This window comes from Ochlerotatus camptorhynchus, unplaced genomic scaffold, assembly GCF_037179485.1.
Source record: "Ochlerotatus camptorhynchus isolate MF236.1 unplaced genomic scaffold, CSIRO-AGI_Acam_v1.1 ptg000021l, whole genome shotgun sequence".
Lineage (NCBI taxonomy): Eukaryota > Metazoa > Arthropoda > Insecta > Diptera > Culicidae > Ochlerotatus > Ochlerotatus camptorhynchus.
The window spans coordinates 1,910,570-1,925,000 of record NW_027040513.1 but is presented as its reverse complement, the minus strand read 5'-3'; the positions used below and the strand labels follow the sequence as shown (position 1 = coordinate 1,925,000).

Here is a 14,431-nt window from a genome sequence, read left to right as displayed (position 1 = left end):
ATTTTTTTTTATTTTTTTTTTATATATTTATTTATGTATTTCAACATTTATTAATTTATTTGTCCGAATTACTTAATTTATTTACTTATTTATTAATTAATTCATTGATTTTACATTTATTGATAAGTTATATATTTTTTTTATTTTTTTTTATAGATTTATTTATTCATAAGTTTTTTTTATCTATTTGTTTATTATTTTTTATTTACATGTTTATTAAATCATTTATTTATTTATTTATTTATTTATTAATTTTTGTATTCATAAAATAATTTTTGAATGAATTTATTTATTAAGTAATTGATTATTTATGTATTTATTTATTTATTGATTTTTTTTATTGTATTTACTTATTTATTTATTACTTTGATTTTTTTATTTATTTATAAGATATTTTATTTATTTATATACGGTGTTGGAATTTTATTCATGAACGTCAATAAGATTTGATTTATTATAAGAATATTGAAATATGTATAAACAATAAGGTTTAATTTGAAATATTAGTAAACTTTTAAAAGTTTTGTAAATTGTAGTAAACAAACAAAAAGGTTAATTTTTAAGCTGAAAATGCATTAAACCATCATATTTGTAAATTCATATTTCTGAATTTTCCATTATGTTTTGAAATCTTGTAGCCAAATTGTATAGATTCCTGCGACCCAAACAGACCGTGACCCACCAGTGGGTTGCAATTCATAGATTGAGAAACACTGCAATAGAATGTAGGTGCATTTTTCAAAGCAGTACCAAACGATGCAAGTTAGCTCAAGACCTGAAACCTTTAGCACAATCGAATGCTGAGATCAGATCTCAGTCACTTGAGATGGAATGACCTGCAATTATTGACATCAAGTTCAACTTGAGAATAATGCATCAAACCATGGAAAAACGGTGCCCAGGTCTAGCTCCGTTGGTGTCCATCGTCCAACTTGGTGACCACTCCTTCCGACCAACTAACGTCGAGAGGTCTGCTAGAATGATAGCTTTCAGCACTGACAAAAAAAAAATAAAAACAAACGTTGACGAACACTTTCTCGTGCCGACAACGATGGGTGTAGATCACTATGATTGACCGTAATTACTGCTTCCAATGTCAGTAGGGCAAAATGGGAAATTTCGGGGCGCTTAGTCTGTATAAGGTAAGCACACATTAGTCAATTATTCACGGGACTCTTTTTCTCCCTTATGATAGGCATCAACAAATCATCATGGCTGCCAGTTTCGTTGTTGTAGCTTATTGATAGTCATCAGAGGAATAAAGGCAGGACGGGGGCTGGATGGGTGAGTAACACTGCTACCTATCAGCAGGTGACAATCGCTCTGTCGTATGCGGGAGTATTCTATTTTTGGGGCCACATTTAGGACATGACCTGGTTTTCGTGGCGCTCCTACGACGCCAAAGCTTGCAGTGAACAAAATATGCACACATCACGGTTAATAATTGATAGGATGACTTTTGGCTTTTGTGCTTGGTCAAGAACATGATGGAAATTTTTCCGAACAAGAAATCGATAGAGACGGAGACCCGTTGGAATCATAGACATTCATTTGAATATGAATATGCAGCGTGGTTGGTTTCGCCCCAAAAATGTATCACATCGATCGGTGTACCATTCAATTATGATGGTGCTTCGTCGATTGTCATTAGTCAGCAGTTCAATTCGGGGAATTGCGTAGTGGCTAACTGGGAAAATGCGTTTCATTTTCCCCTGGGATTACAAATCCATTCAATTAGCCAAGTTGATGATTGCGCTTTGCGTCATTATCTACGTCCAACGTGAACCAACAAGTGAGTCAACCTAGTCCAATTGAAAGCACCACTGGCCCATTGGCGTAGCTAATGGGGGTGCCTAGGGGGCCAGGCCCCCTCCAGAATTGATCGTTGATTTATTTATTTTTTAAATTGACTATATCAGAATCACCAAAAATGCAGAAGGGGGCCTGCCCCCTGCCCCGCAAGAGACGCCAACGACCGAAGACATCGCAAACCCGATTAGAACGGTTCCATATCCTTTCGATTGGATTTCGATCTCCCGCAGGGGGTGGTGGACATGTTGCTTCTGGTTTATCGTGCAACAGATGACATCCTGAACTATGTGCAATAACAACTCTCTGCTTTTCCACGACTTCAGCCGGTTACGATGCATGGGCGCAGAGAAACTGACTCCCAATCATTTACATTCTGAACCGTTGGATGCTCGATTGTTTGAAAACACTACTTGGCTAGAATTTAACGATTCTCACGCACGATTTGAAATTCAATTGCATGCCAGTACATTTGTGTGGGCGTGTGTGCCGGCGTGCGTGTGTGTGATGAAATTTTACGATAAGGCTCTTTGATGGGGGTGGAAAATGGATGGATAATCGGAACCGGATATGCGTGACTGGGTCGGGTAAAATACTAGCAAACGCAATTAACTCGCATTAGGACGTGCAATGGTTTCCGGTCACGTATGAATGTGAGTGAATCGAGGATGCAGTTTTCCGTAAATGGAATTATTTGAATCCTGGCAGCTAGTGTTAAATGTAATTATCTGATTGCTGGGCATAAACGACTGCATTTTAGTTTATGATGGTTTAGAATTCCAAGAAGTGAATGATGAATGAATTATGAACCGAGTGGTGAAAACTATAATTCAATAACCATTTAACTTCAGTTTTTAATTGAACAGTCCCACGCCAAATGACGAATTGAATGTCTCAGACGTCATTTCGATCAGAAGTAAAAAATGCACAAATTTAAGCAATCATGAGAATCATTGCCCATAACAAACAATTACGCAAAGTTTCATACAAATCAGAGAAGGCCGATTCAAAAAATCATGTTTTCAACTTCAAAATTTTCGCTATTTTGTGTGGAACTGCTCAATAACTTTTTTCCAGGATGGATGTGAAGGAACATTTGTTCAAGAAGAACATCATAGAATCACTTCAATTATTTGAAAAAATCCCTACAATTATTAAAAGGAATTTTAGAAATTTTAGAAGTTATTGTGAACGCAGCTATGTCAGCTTATGTACGAATACGGATTTCCGGATAAACTGAGGAATTTATCAAGGTGTCGATAGGTCGATTGATATGCGTTGTCCGAGTATTGAGAACACTCTCGAATTACTTTGAATCTTAAAAACGGTTACGGCAAAGAGATGGTCTTTCGAGTCTACTGTGTAATATCACTTTGGAAGAGGATTTAAGGAATTCCAGGGTGAATTCAAGGAATTCCCTGGGTGAGTTTAAAGAACTTTCCGGGTGAATTCATGGAAATCCTCGGAGGAATTCATGAAAATCCGTAGTGGAATCTAAGGAATTCCTACGGTGGAATTCAAATAAATTCTGGAATTATAGGAATTCTAGGGATTCCCCGGATGAATTTTAGAAATTTCCCGGAGGAATTCCCGAAATTCCCTAGAGAAATTCAGGCAACGCAACGAGAAATGCTTTGACAAACATGTACGACGACTACGATCGGCACACAAGCCAAGCAACTGGAATCACTCCTGGAATGGGGCAAAGCAACAAATAACAATCGCTATCGTGAGAGCACCGAATACGCTTTTGGTTTGACCTCCAAAGCCCAGACAACAATATCAAAACCGGCGTCGGAATTAATTTCGAGGCTGCCAATTATCTGCCGATCTAACCACAATTAGATAAATTACGCACGCATCTTTCGGTGTCGCCCTAAATGGGTGCCCCAATCCTAGACCAAAACCGAACTGTTTCACAAGCTCAGACAGACGGTTACCGTACCAGTTGTTCTGGGTACATTTAAAATTTATACTCGTCGAGTGGCTGTTTTCCACAGCAGCACCGCCCGTCATAAATATTGATGGAAAATCGATACAGATTACATACGACTTCTTGTGTCATCCCCATATTCTTCTTCAACAATGCAACAATTGGCCCGCCCATTCACCCTGTGTCTGTCTCCCCCAGGCCAACAACCGAAGAATCAGATTGCAAACCTTGAATGAATGAAAAATCGATCTTCTCTTCGCCCCACCCCGGTCTCGCAAGTTATCCCCTACCCCGTGTAATAAACATATGAATATACATGGACAAGTGACTGTACTTACACTGAGACATGGTAAATAAAGCACTTGTAGCCGGCGGGGCGCTCCAAGAAATTGTACACCTGGCCCTGGAATGTGGCCCGTCCAGCGTGCCGCCGTTGGGCTTTCACGTAGCTGCGCGTTGCTTCACCCCACTCCTGCGGACCACCGCGGTCCACCGACAGTTGGAGACCTGCAACAGGAAAGAACGTGAGTGTGTTTTGGTTTGGGGTAGTTCTATTGTCTAGATTAAAATAAGGACTCACGAATACAATATAAAAATTGCCAAAACAAAAAGGAGCCGGTAGTGTGGTAGGAACTGCTGAAGAAAGTCGAAAGCACGGTCGAAAGAAAAATCCGGCGGAAATCGAAAGAATGCCAGAAGAAGCTTCCGAGTAAAGTCGAAATAGGTTACGGATGAAAATTCATGGGGAAAGAGGGGTTGAAAACTTTAATCGCGTGTATCTCCTTAATTAAGGCCTAATTGCGATTTTTACATCGGCTCGATGAAGGATGGAAGTTTTTCTGCGTGAATTTTCGAAATCTTAGTTTAGTATTTTTTGTGGATAGAAATAACATTCACAAAGTGTTTCGAAGTTGAGCCACCAGTATCCAACAAGGCTCGCTTCGTCAGCAGACTGCGGCAATGCCTCTCAGTAAACCCGAACTGCGCATGGCGTATTGCGCTTGACGCTATGGTCCAAGCCTGTGCAAGATCGGAATCATGCTCTGCAATGGAATTGTATATCGCATTAACCATACCCAGAAGAAGATACAACGAGGGTGGTGGGCACACACATCCAGTATCAAGGTTGCGTCATTTCCAGGGATAACCGGTGTGTGTACGCAGTTGAAATAATCCTTTGCGTTTATCTTGTTGCCTCCATTTGCAAACCCCGATGCGCTGTTTTCCCCCAACGGACCCGATTGTACGCAGCGTGCCAAACTTCTCCCCCAAATCTTTCTTGTTCATGGTACAGAACGCACAAGAATACGTTGAACTATTGCTCATTACACCCGCTATTAGGTTAATGATCTTGAGATCACCTAGAACGAAAAATCGAATTGAAGAACTGTTTCAAGAATATGAGTCCACCCAATTATGTACCTGAGACAACGGTATCGAGTAATCCAAGTTCCAACATTGACCATATTTTGGCAACGTTCTCATAATTTTCCTGAACATCTTCTACTAATGTGAGAATGAAGCAGCGTTTGACTCCAGAATTCTTATGAACCTACTGTTCCGAACCTTCCAGTCTATCCTCAATGTTGAGGATAAACTTCAGCGACCCTTTACCACCATCTTTTCTTTTTTTTTAACTCTGTATTTGTTCCAAATTCAAAATAAATTACATTTCATTTTTAACCTAGGTGCTCCAGTTACTGCAGTAACGTACCAGCCTTAATTGTTATAATATATATCTAAGTGTTTTTACATTGTTCATGTCTTGGCAATTAAGTATTTTAAACAGGTTTTTTAACCTGCATGCAAAACTAAAACTAAATCTTATCTAAGTATAAAGGGAATTAATCGTTGCAATTGAGGATTGCAACGATTTTTGCCTGAAATTATTCATTATTTTGTTGGACATTTGTTCTAAAGTCTCAACATTCGAAATTCTATGTACCTCGGTAGTACTGTACCAGGGAGGCAACTTCAAAATCATTTTCAGAACTTTGTTCTGAATCCTTTGAAGTGCTTTTTTCCTGGTAGTGCAACAACAAGACCATATTGGCACAGTGTAAAGCATGGCCGGTCTAAAAACTTGTTTAAATATTAGAAGTTTATTCGTCAGGCAAAGTTTGGATTTCCTGTTTATAAGAGGATACAAACATTTTATATATTTGTTACATTTGGCTTGAATGCCCTCAATGTGATCTTTAAAAGTTAATTTTTGGTCAAGTATTAATCCAAGATATTTCACTTGGTTTGACCAGGAAATTGGAACTCCGTTCATAGTGACTATGTGACTACTACTAGGTTTCAAAAACGAAGCTCTAGGCTTGTGTGGAAATATTATAAGTTGAGTTTTGGAAGCGTTGGGAGAAATCTTCCATTTTTGTAAATAAGAAGAGAAAATATCTAAACTTTTCTGCAGTCTGCTGCAAATAACACGAAGACTTCTTCCTTTAGCGGAAATGCCTGTGTCATCAGAAAACAAAGATTTGTGGCAACCCTGAGGCAAATCAGGGAGGTCCGAAGTGAAAATGTTATACAATATAGGCCCAAAAATGCTACCCTGAGGAACTCCTGCTCTAACAGGTAGTCGATTAGATTTGGAATTTTGATAATTTACCTGCAGAGTTCTGTCAGTTAAATAATTTTGAACTAATTTCATAATATAAAGTGGAAAATTAAACTTTTTCAATTTAGCAATCAAACCTTCACGCCAAACACTGTCGAATGCTTTTTCTATGTCTAGAAGAGCAACTCCAGTTGAGTGGCCTTCCGATTTGTTTGAACGAATTAAATTGGTAACTCTTAAGAGTTGATGAGTAGTTGAATGCCCATGGCGAAATCCAAACTGCTCATCTGCAAAAATTGAGTTCGTATTGATGTGAAGCATCATTCTATTCAAAATTATCTTTTCAAAAAGTTTACTTATTGAAGAAAGCAAACTTATTGGACGGTAGCTAGAAGCTTCAGCTGGATTTTTATCCGGCTTCAAAATTGGAACAACTTTTGCATTTTTCCATTTATCAGGAAAGTATGCCAAATGGAAACATCTGTTAAATAATTTTACCAAGAAAGACAAGGTACTCTCTGGGAGTTTTTTGATGAGGATATAGAAAATTCCATCATCACCTGGAGCTTTCATATTTTGAAAATTTTTAGTTATAGACCTTACTTCGTCCAAATCAGTCCCCCAGGAATCATCAAAAATATTTTCCCGAGAGAAAATATTCAGAAAATCCCGAGCAACCTGATTCTCAATAGGACTAGTAAGACCCAAACTGAAATTATGGGAACTCTCGAATTGCTTAGCAAGTTTCTGAGCTTTTTCCAAATTTGTGATCAAAATTTTACCACCTTCTTTAAGCGCTGGAATAGGCTTTTGAGGTTTTTTCAAAATTTTTGTGAGTTTCCAAAAGGGTTTGGAACTCGGGTCTAATTTAGAAATATTATTTTCAAAAGTTTTGTTCCTCAGGGCAGAGAATTGCTTTTTAATTTGATTTTGCAAATCCCGCCAGATAACCTTCATGGCAGGATCGCGTGTTCTTTGATATTGTCTCCTACGGACATTTTTAAGACGGATCAAGAGCTGAAGATCGTCGTCTATTATAATTGAATCGAATTTAACCTCGCATTTTGGTACTGAGGCAGCTCTTGCTTCAACTATAGAAGTAGTCAGAGATTCAAGAGCATAATTAATTTCATCTTTGGTTTGCAAAGGAATGTTTGGATCGAAGTTATATTCCATAAATGTTCGATACTGCTCCCAATCAGCTCTATGGTAATTGAAAGTAAAGCTGTTGGGATTACAAATTATTTCTTGAGATATTTCAAAAGTTACTGGAAGGTGATCAGAACCGAAGTCAGCATGGGTAACCAGTTGGCTACAAAGTTGACATGAATCAGTTAAGACCAAATCAATAGTGGAGGGATTTCTTGCAGAAGAAAAGCATGTTGGGCTGGTTGGATATTGTATAGTGTAATAACCTGCAGAACAATCATCAAATAGAATATTACCATTGGAATTGCTTTGAGCATTATTCCATGAGCGGTGTTTTGCATTAAAATCACCAATAATGAAGAATTTAGACCTATGACGGGTAAGTTTCTGGAAGTCACCCTTGAGAAAATTCTTTTGCTGGCCTACGCATTGGAATGGCAAATAGGCAGCTATAAACGTAAGTTGTCCAAATTTTGTTTCAACAGAAACTCCCAAAGTTTCAAAAACTTTGGTTTCAAATGAAGAAAGAATTTTATGTTTGATTCGTCTATGAATAATGATGGCAACGCCACCACAGGGTCCATCAAGACGATCATTTCTATAAATCAAGTAATTTGCGTCCTTCTTAACCTTATGGTCAGGTTTAAGGAACGTTTCAGTTATAACGGCAATATGCACGTTATGAACTCTCAAAAAGTTAAATAGCTCGTCTTCATTATCTTTAAGAGATCGAGCATTCCAATTTACAATATTTAATGCTTTAAAATCCATTACTGAATTTTAAAGTCATGACAATATTATTTGCAAATTTTACTCCAGTTTGAATAGCATCCAACATGGAGTTAGATTTAAGCATATCAGAAATCATGTCAATTAATGATTTCTGTAAAAATTCCATTTTAGGGGCAGTAATGCTTCCTAAGTCAAAATTGTCAAAATTTCCGTTAGAATTACTTTGGTTAGTATTTTGATTTCTACCCGGTGCAATAGCAGCATAGGTAGCTCCATTAACTCGCTGAACATTGTTAGCAACGAGGGGAGTAGGTACAGATGAAAAATTTGAAGCAGGGGTGATATTTGTACCTACGGGTACGAATGTAGAATTTGTTCCTCGCTGACTGTTGTTAACAGCAGAGGAATTTGTACTTGGTCGGAAACGTGGAGCGTTTCTTACCTGTCGGTTAGAACGAGATTGTAGGATCGCTTTGCGAGTCTTACATTCCCAAAAATTGGATTTGTGGTTTTCACCACAATTTGAACATTTAAATTTCTTAGGATCTTCCTTCACAGGACAGTCGTCCTTTGCGTGAGAGGAATCACCACAATTCATGCATTTAGCTGGCATGTAGCAATTTTTAGTTCCGTGACCCCATCCCTGGCACTTACGGCACTGAGTGAGGTTTTGGAAATTTCCTCCAGTCTTCCTGAAGTGTTCCCACTTCACTCGGACATGGAGCATAAGGCTAGCTTTTTCTAAGGCCTTAAGGTTGTTTAGTTCACTAGACTTGAAGTGAACTAAATAAAATCATTAGAAATCCCGTTGCGCGAATCGCCAGGACGGGATTTCATTTTCATTTTGATTATTTGGAGTGGCACAACTCCAAGTAATTTTGCCAGTTCATCTTTGATCTGATCCAGGGATTCACCACTGGGCAGTCCTTTCATGACAACCTTGAACACACGTTCAGTTTTGGTGTCGTAAGTAAAAAAATTGTGCTTCTTCTCAGTAAGATACTTGAGAAGACATTTAAATCCGTCCAAGGTTTCAGCCAATACACGGCATTCACCCCGACGTCCAATTTGTAGAGAAAACTTAACTTTCACGAAGTTCAAAAGTTCCATGCGAAGAGCATGGAAATCGGAAGTGGTTATCACAATAGGGGGAATCTTTTCCTTCTTGGCATGGCATTAAGCCGGGAAAGTTTATTAGAATTTTTCTTGGATGATGGATCATTCTCATCATCCGTGAGCAAATCAAATTGATTACTCAAATTAATTTCTTCAGAAGGGGGGGCAAGAGTTTGCCCCTTTCTTTTACGTTTAGGCGCCATGGCGGCAGTGAATTTTTATCCAAATCGACTTCCAAGCAGATTACTATAAGAATCTGAAGGATCGAAGAGGAATTTTCCAAATCGATATCCAAGAAGGATTACCTCGGGTAGGGTCCAAACAAGGATCGAAGAGGAATAAAGTTGAACAAGGTAGACATTTTACAGGTTGAGCACTGAAAAGTGCTGTTTAAATTTGTTGTAGCTTTAGGTAGTAGTAACACTTCCTTCAGCAAAAAGCAAATAGATCCGCACGGCAAGAGAGCACGATGCGGACTGACCCTTTACCACCATCAATTCCTACTAGCATGCGAGCATCCGGTATATTTCGGCGACCTTTGACAAACTCAATCAAACCTTGGGTGCTTCGGCAATAAACCAAAAATGTCTTCTTAAGATATTACTGAATACTCTGAATAAATCACTTTAATTATAATTGACTCAGTGTTCCCATCCAGCAAGTATTTGTAGAAAAAATTTCAAATTTCTTTGAAGAACTCCTCTTTGAAGTAAAAAATATCAATCAAACAATTTCAAAACGATTAGCCAAGATGTCTTAATGTTTAAATGTCTTGTTTAGATATTCTAGAATATTCTAGGTGAAGAACTGGAATGGTTTGTCACTGGTTTTCCCACCATACATGGTTAAATTATATGTAATATCATTAATGGTTGTAAATTTTGATTTAAAAGTTAATTTAGCACAATTGCTCCATTTACGCCGTGAAGCATGCAATAGTTGATTTATGATGCATTCTGGATGGTATGGTACTGGATGGCTTCCTGTACTACAAATTAGTAAATGCTTGATGGTATGGTACTGGATAACTTCAGTGACATGTTGCTAGCACGCGTTTGGAAACGAACATGAAAATGGAATATCTAAGCAACCTGTGTATTTTCACATTGATTCTATCTGGGTGTGGACAATTCGGTCCAGAAAACTCAATTTTACCACCAACGACCTTAGTTTTGAATTTTCATGACATTTTAGGTCTCAAATGATGAATTTCAGCCCAAGTCGGAAACTGATCACTTCCCCGCGGGCATCCGAAACATGTCAAGCTATGGTCGATTTGGTCCTAGACACTCGGTATGACGTTATATCTTCGTTTTGAATTTTAATGTGATTTGATGTGTCACATGATGAGATGGTAAAGTTTTGGACAATTTTGTGATGCTGGCCATGCACATCGTGGACATATTCTGGGCATATGTCAGAACCGAAGGACCAAATCAAAATAGTAGGTGATCTTAAACTTTAAGAAGAAAGTATCCTTAATTTGACGCAGAAATTTACCAGATCAGTGCACTCGTGGCAGAGATGCTTAAATCTGAAAAAGTTGTTTTTATATTATTCTCATAAGTGCAACAAGGGTGAAATACTAAAATCCCTTTTTTCAAGTTTTCGCCGATGAGATATTTTCAAACTTTCACAGTTTGTTTTTAACCCTATTGACTAACTTTTGATAAAGAAAGATCCGAAGTTCATCCAAGTTCGATAATATTTATGTTCCGATACCCCGTGTGAATACACTGAAGTCTTTTTTTACACAGTTTTTTTTTACGCGGTTTTTTTTACACGGTTTTTTTTACACGGTTTTCCACGATTTACACGGTACGTTTTTAACGATTTCTCGACAACGATACAACTTATCGCCTTGATTCCAATCACATTATCCGTTTCAAGCTATAGGTAATCGAATGGCATACTTAAAAAAAATTCACAATTTTTTGGGTAAATACAGAATTTTTTAAAATATCTGATATGGACCATATCATGCTTTAATTACAAATGGCATCAAAATCCGATTTTTTAAAAACATTTAAGCATGCGAAAAATCAAAGGCATAAAGGCATTTTCGGATGCCCATCTGGATTACTAGATTGCATATTTTAGCTTGTGAATTTATCAAAAAATGTTGAAACCTTTAAAAAGTTCTGATAGATAGAAATGTGGGGAAGTTAAAAGATCCTTAAGCAAGGCAATCTAATAGATTTCAGGAAAATTACTTCAGCGAAGATCAAGAGCTTCAGGGCAGTTCCATTAAATTAAGGAAAATTTAAGTTTAAAGACCTATGAGTAAGTTACATGAACTTTAGGTTAGTTCTGAAAATGTTAGGGCAGTTCAATGAATATCAGGAAAACTGTGAGAACTCGAGGGACGTTCTTAAAACTTTAGATTCGTTTCGAGTAGTTTCAGTAAAATAAAGGAAACCATCAAGAAGTTCCGAAAATTTATCGAGAGTAAAAAAAACTTCAGGGAATGAACTTAAAAACATTAAGAAAGCTGCACATGATCCATGTTTAAAGCGAAGTTTAAAAATCTTCTGGGCAGTTCCATTAATTTCTGAAAAATTTCAGGAACATCATCAGGAGAACATAAGGAAGGTTCCGTAAACTTCAGAAAATAATAGAGATCTTCAGGAGAGTCTGAGGAATGAAAAGAAGTTCTGATAATTTCAGAAAGTTCCGCAAAATTTCTGGAAACTTTTGTGAACTTCAGGCAAACTAAAAGATTTTTAAAGTGGTTCCAAAAACATCAGGAAACTGCAAGAACTTTTAATAAAATTTGAACTTTAGAGAAGTCAAAATAATTTCGGACATGTGGAGATAACTTGAGGAAAATTGACATTTTAAAGAACTTCCAAGTACCTCAAAGAAGTTAGATTAGAGAGGTTTAGGGAATTTCAGAGAAGCCGTTAATATCTTCATAACTTCGTGAAATTCAAGAAATTCCAGACTTTCAGGGAAGTTCGAGGATTTGATTGGGTAAGGTCCGATAAATTCCAGTCAATTCCATAAGCTTCAGAAAAACAGTTTTATGTATTTTTTTTCCTTTGGTTTGTTTTTTTCCGTCGATCTTGTTTTCCGTGCTGAGCACCAATGCTACCGACGTGCCAGGAAGGCAGCTCCCACACCTGGACCCTACCTATCGACCCATCAACTCATGAACCGGGGACCAACGGCTTTACTTTCCATCCGAAGGAAGGCGTGATCAGAGATGTTATGCCTCAGAACATCCCGGCGGCATCGACTGGGATTGAACCCAGGTCTGCTGGGGTGAGAGGTAATCACGCTTACCACTACACCACCGGCGCCGTTAGCAGTTCTATGTAGTTCAGGGTAGTACCAAGAACTTCAATAGAATTGAGAGTACTTCAGAAATGCTTTGGGAGTAGAAGGACTGATCAGAGAATCTAAGAACAGTTCAACTAATTTCATGGAAATTGAAGAATGTTTAAGAAGTTCCAAGAAACTCAGGGAATTTCCGAAACTTCATCAAAGTACCAAGACATTGATTTAAATTTCAGAAACATAAGAGATGTGACATGAGCATCAGAATAATGTGAAATTATTTTAAGGGAGTTCCATGGTTTTAAATGCAGTTTAAGGAACTTTAAAAAAATGCAGGAACTTCAGCATCGATCAGATTATGTTCAAGAAAATCGCGAGATTCTTTAAAATGTTCATAAATTTTCAAGAACGTCTAGAGACCTTCAGAGAATTGTATAGATTTTTTGGTAGTTTCATTTTATTTTGGAAAGTTCTCGGAACTTTATACATGATTGTCGTGACCGGACCGAGGTTTCCAGCCTCGGCCACGGCAACACGAATTAGCGATGCAGCTCCCACGGGTGCGGCTGCTTCTATTGCTGCTGCTGCTGTTTCTGCTGCTGAGGTTTCTGTTGCTGCTGTTTCTGCTGCTGCTGGTGGTCCGTCACCTCCAAAATTCGTTACAAGAATGACTTTAACGAGTTAGTTTAAATGATCTTTATTTTAGTTTAACTTGGACGATTACCATATAAATTTTTACTAAGTGATTTAATTGCTTTCTTCATCTTTAGGTATGGGCAAAATTTAAAATTTGTTTTACAGGATTAGTCCTAGACTTAGTACACGGTCGACCACCTTGGTGGGATTGGTTTGTTTTGTTTTTAGAATTTGAAGAGAAACTACTTAATACTACTATTTACAGCTTAAAACTAACTTACTCTACTGTATACACTTAACCTACTATGTACAAATTGCTTATTAAAGCATGTTCAGAAAGATTGCATTTTTGAATAAATTTAGTTGTCATATCATCAATTTTGGAATCTACTTTGGGAATTTCTGCCTCTTGATGGAGGTCTGCTATTCTTGTGTCGAATGGACGATCTAGGATCATCCTCAACACTCTATTCTGTGCAACCTGGATTTTGTTCCTGTGGGTCTGAGCGCACGATTCCCACACCGGGGCGGCATAGAAGATCGCGGGGGCTATGATCTGTTTGTAAACAGCCAGTTTGTTTTGCCTTGAGAGGCGGGATCTGCGGCAAATGAGCGGATACAAACACCTAACCAAGGCGGAGCACGTAACTAGGGTTTTCTCTATGTGCGAGCGGAACAGGAGCTTCTCATCGAACAACATCCCGAGATAAGTAACATCAGTGGACCACTCGACCCTTGTACCATCCATTATTACGGTACAGGAGGGAGACGGTTTAAGTTTTGGCGATTGTCTGTGAAGGAACATGATCGCTTGGGTTTTCGAGGCGTTGATTTTGATTTTCCACGTGGTGGCATAATCAGTAAAGGTGTCAAGGCATCGTTGGAGCTTGTTCGTAATTTCACGAGGCATCCTACCCTTGACGGCTATCGCGGTGTCATCTGCAAACAGAAAGAACACGCAACCGTCTCCTAGAGGAGGGATGTCCGACGTGTAGATGCTGTAAAGCAGTGGTCCCAGCAGACTCCCTTGCGGAACACCTGCTGGGATCGGAAATTGTCCCGAAAGGGAACTATTCAACGACACCCTGAACGACCTTTGCTGGAGATAGTTACGGGTGATTTTCACAAGGTATGGTGGAAAGTTGGAGTTACAAAGCTTGTATATAAGTCCGTCGTGCCAGACATTGTCAAACGCCTTTTCGACGTCTAACAAG

At 38.3% G+C, this 14,431-nt stretch overlaps 1 protein-coding gene across 1 annotated transcript in view; it reads right to left on the bottom strand.

Annotated features, from left to right (window-relative positions):
• Nucleotides 1-14,431, bottom strand: part of LOC135703833 (potassium voltage-gated channel subfamily KQT member 1-like) — a 745,326-nt gene that overhangs the window by 514,822 nt on the left and 216,073 nt on the right. The window contains exon 5 of the mRNA XM_065225170.1: nt 4,081-4,249. Within this exon, the coding sequence (XP_065081242.1) occupies nt 4,081-4,249 (169 nt within the window). The remainder of the gene's footprint in view (nt 1-4,080; nt 4,250-14,431) is intronic.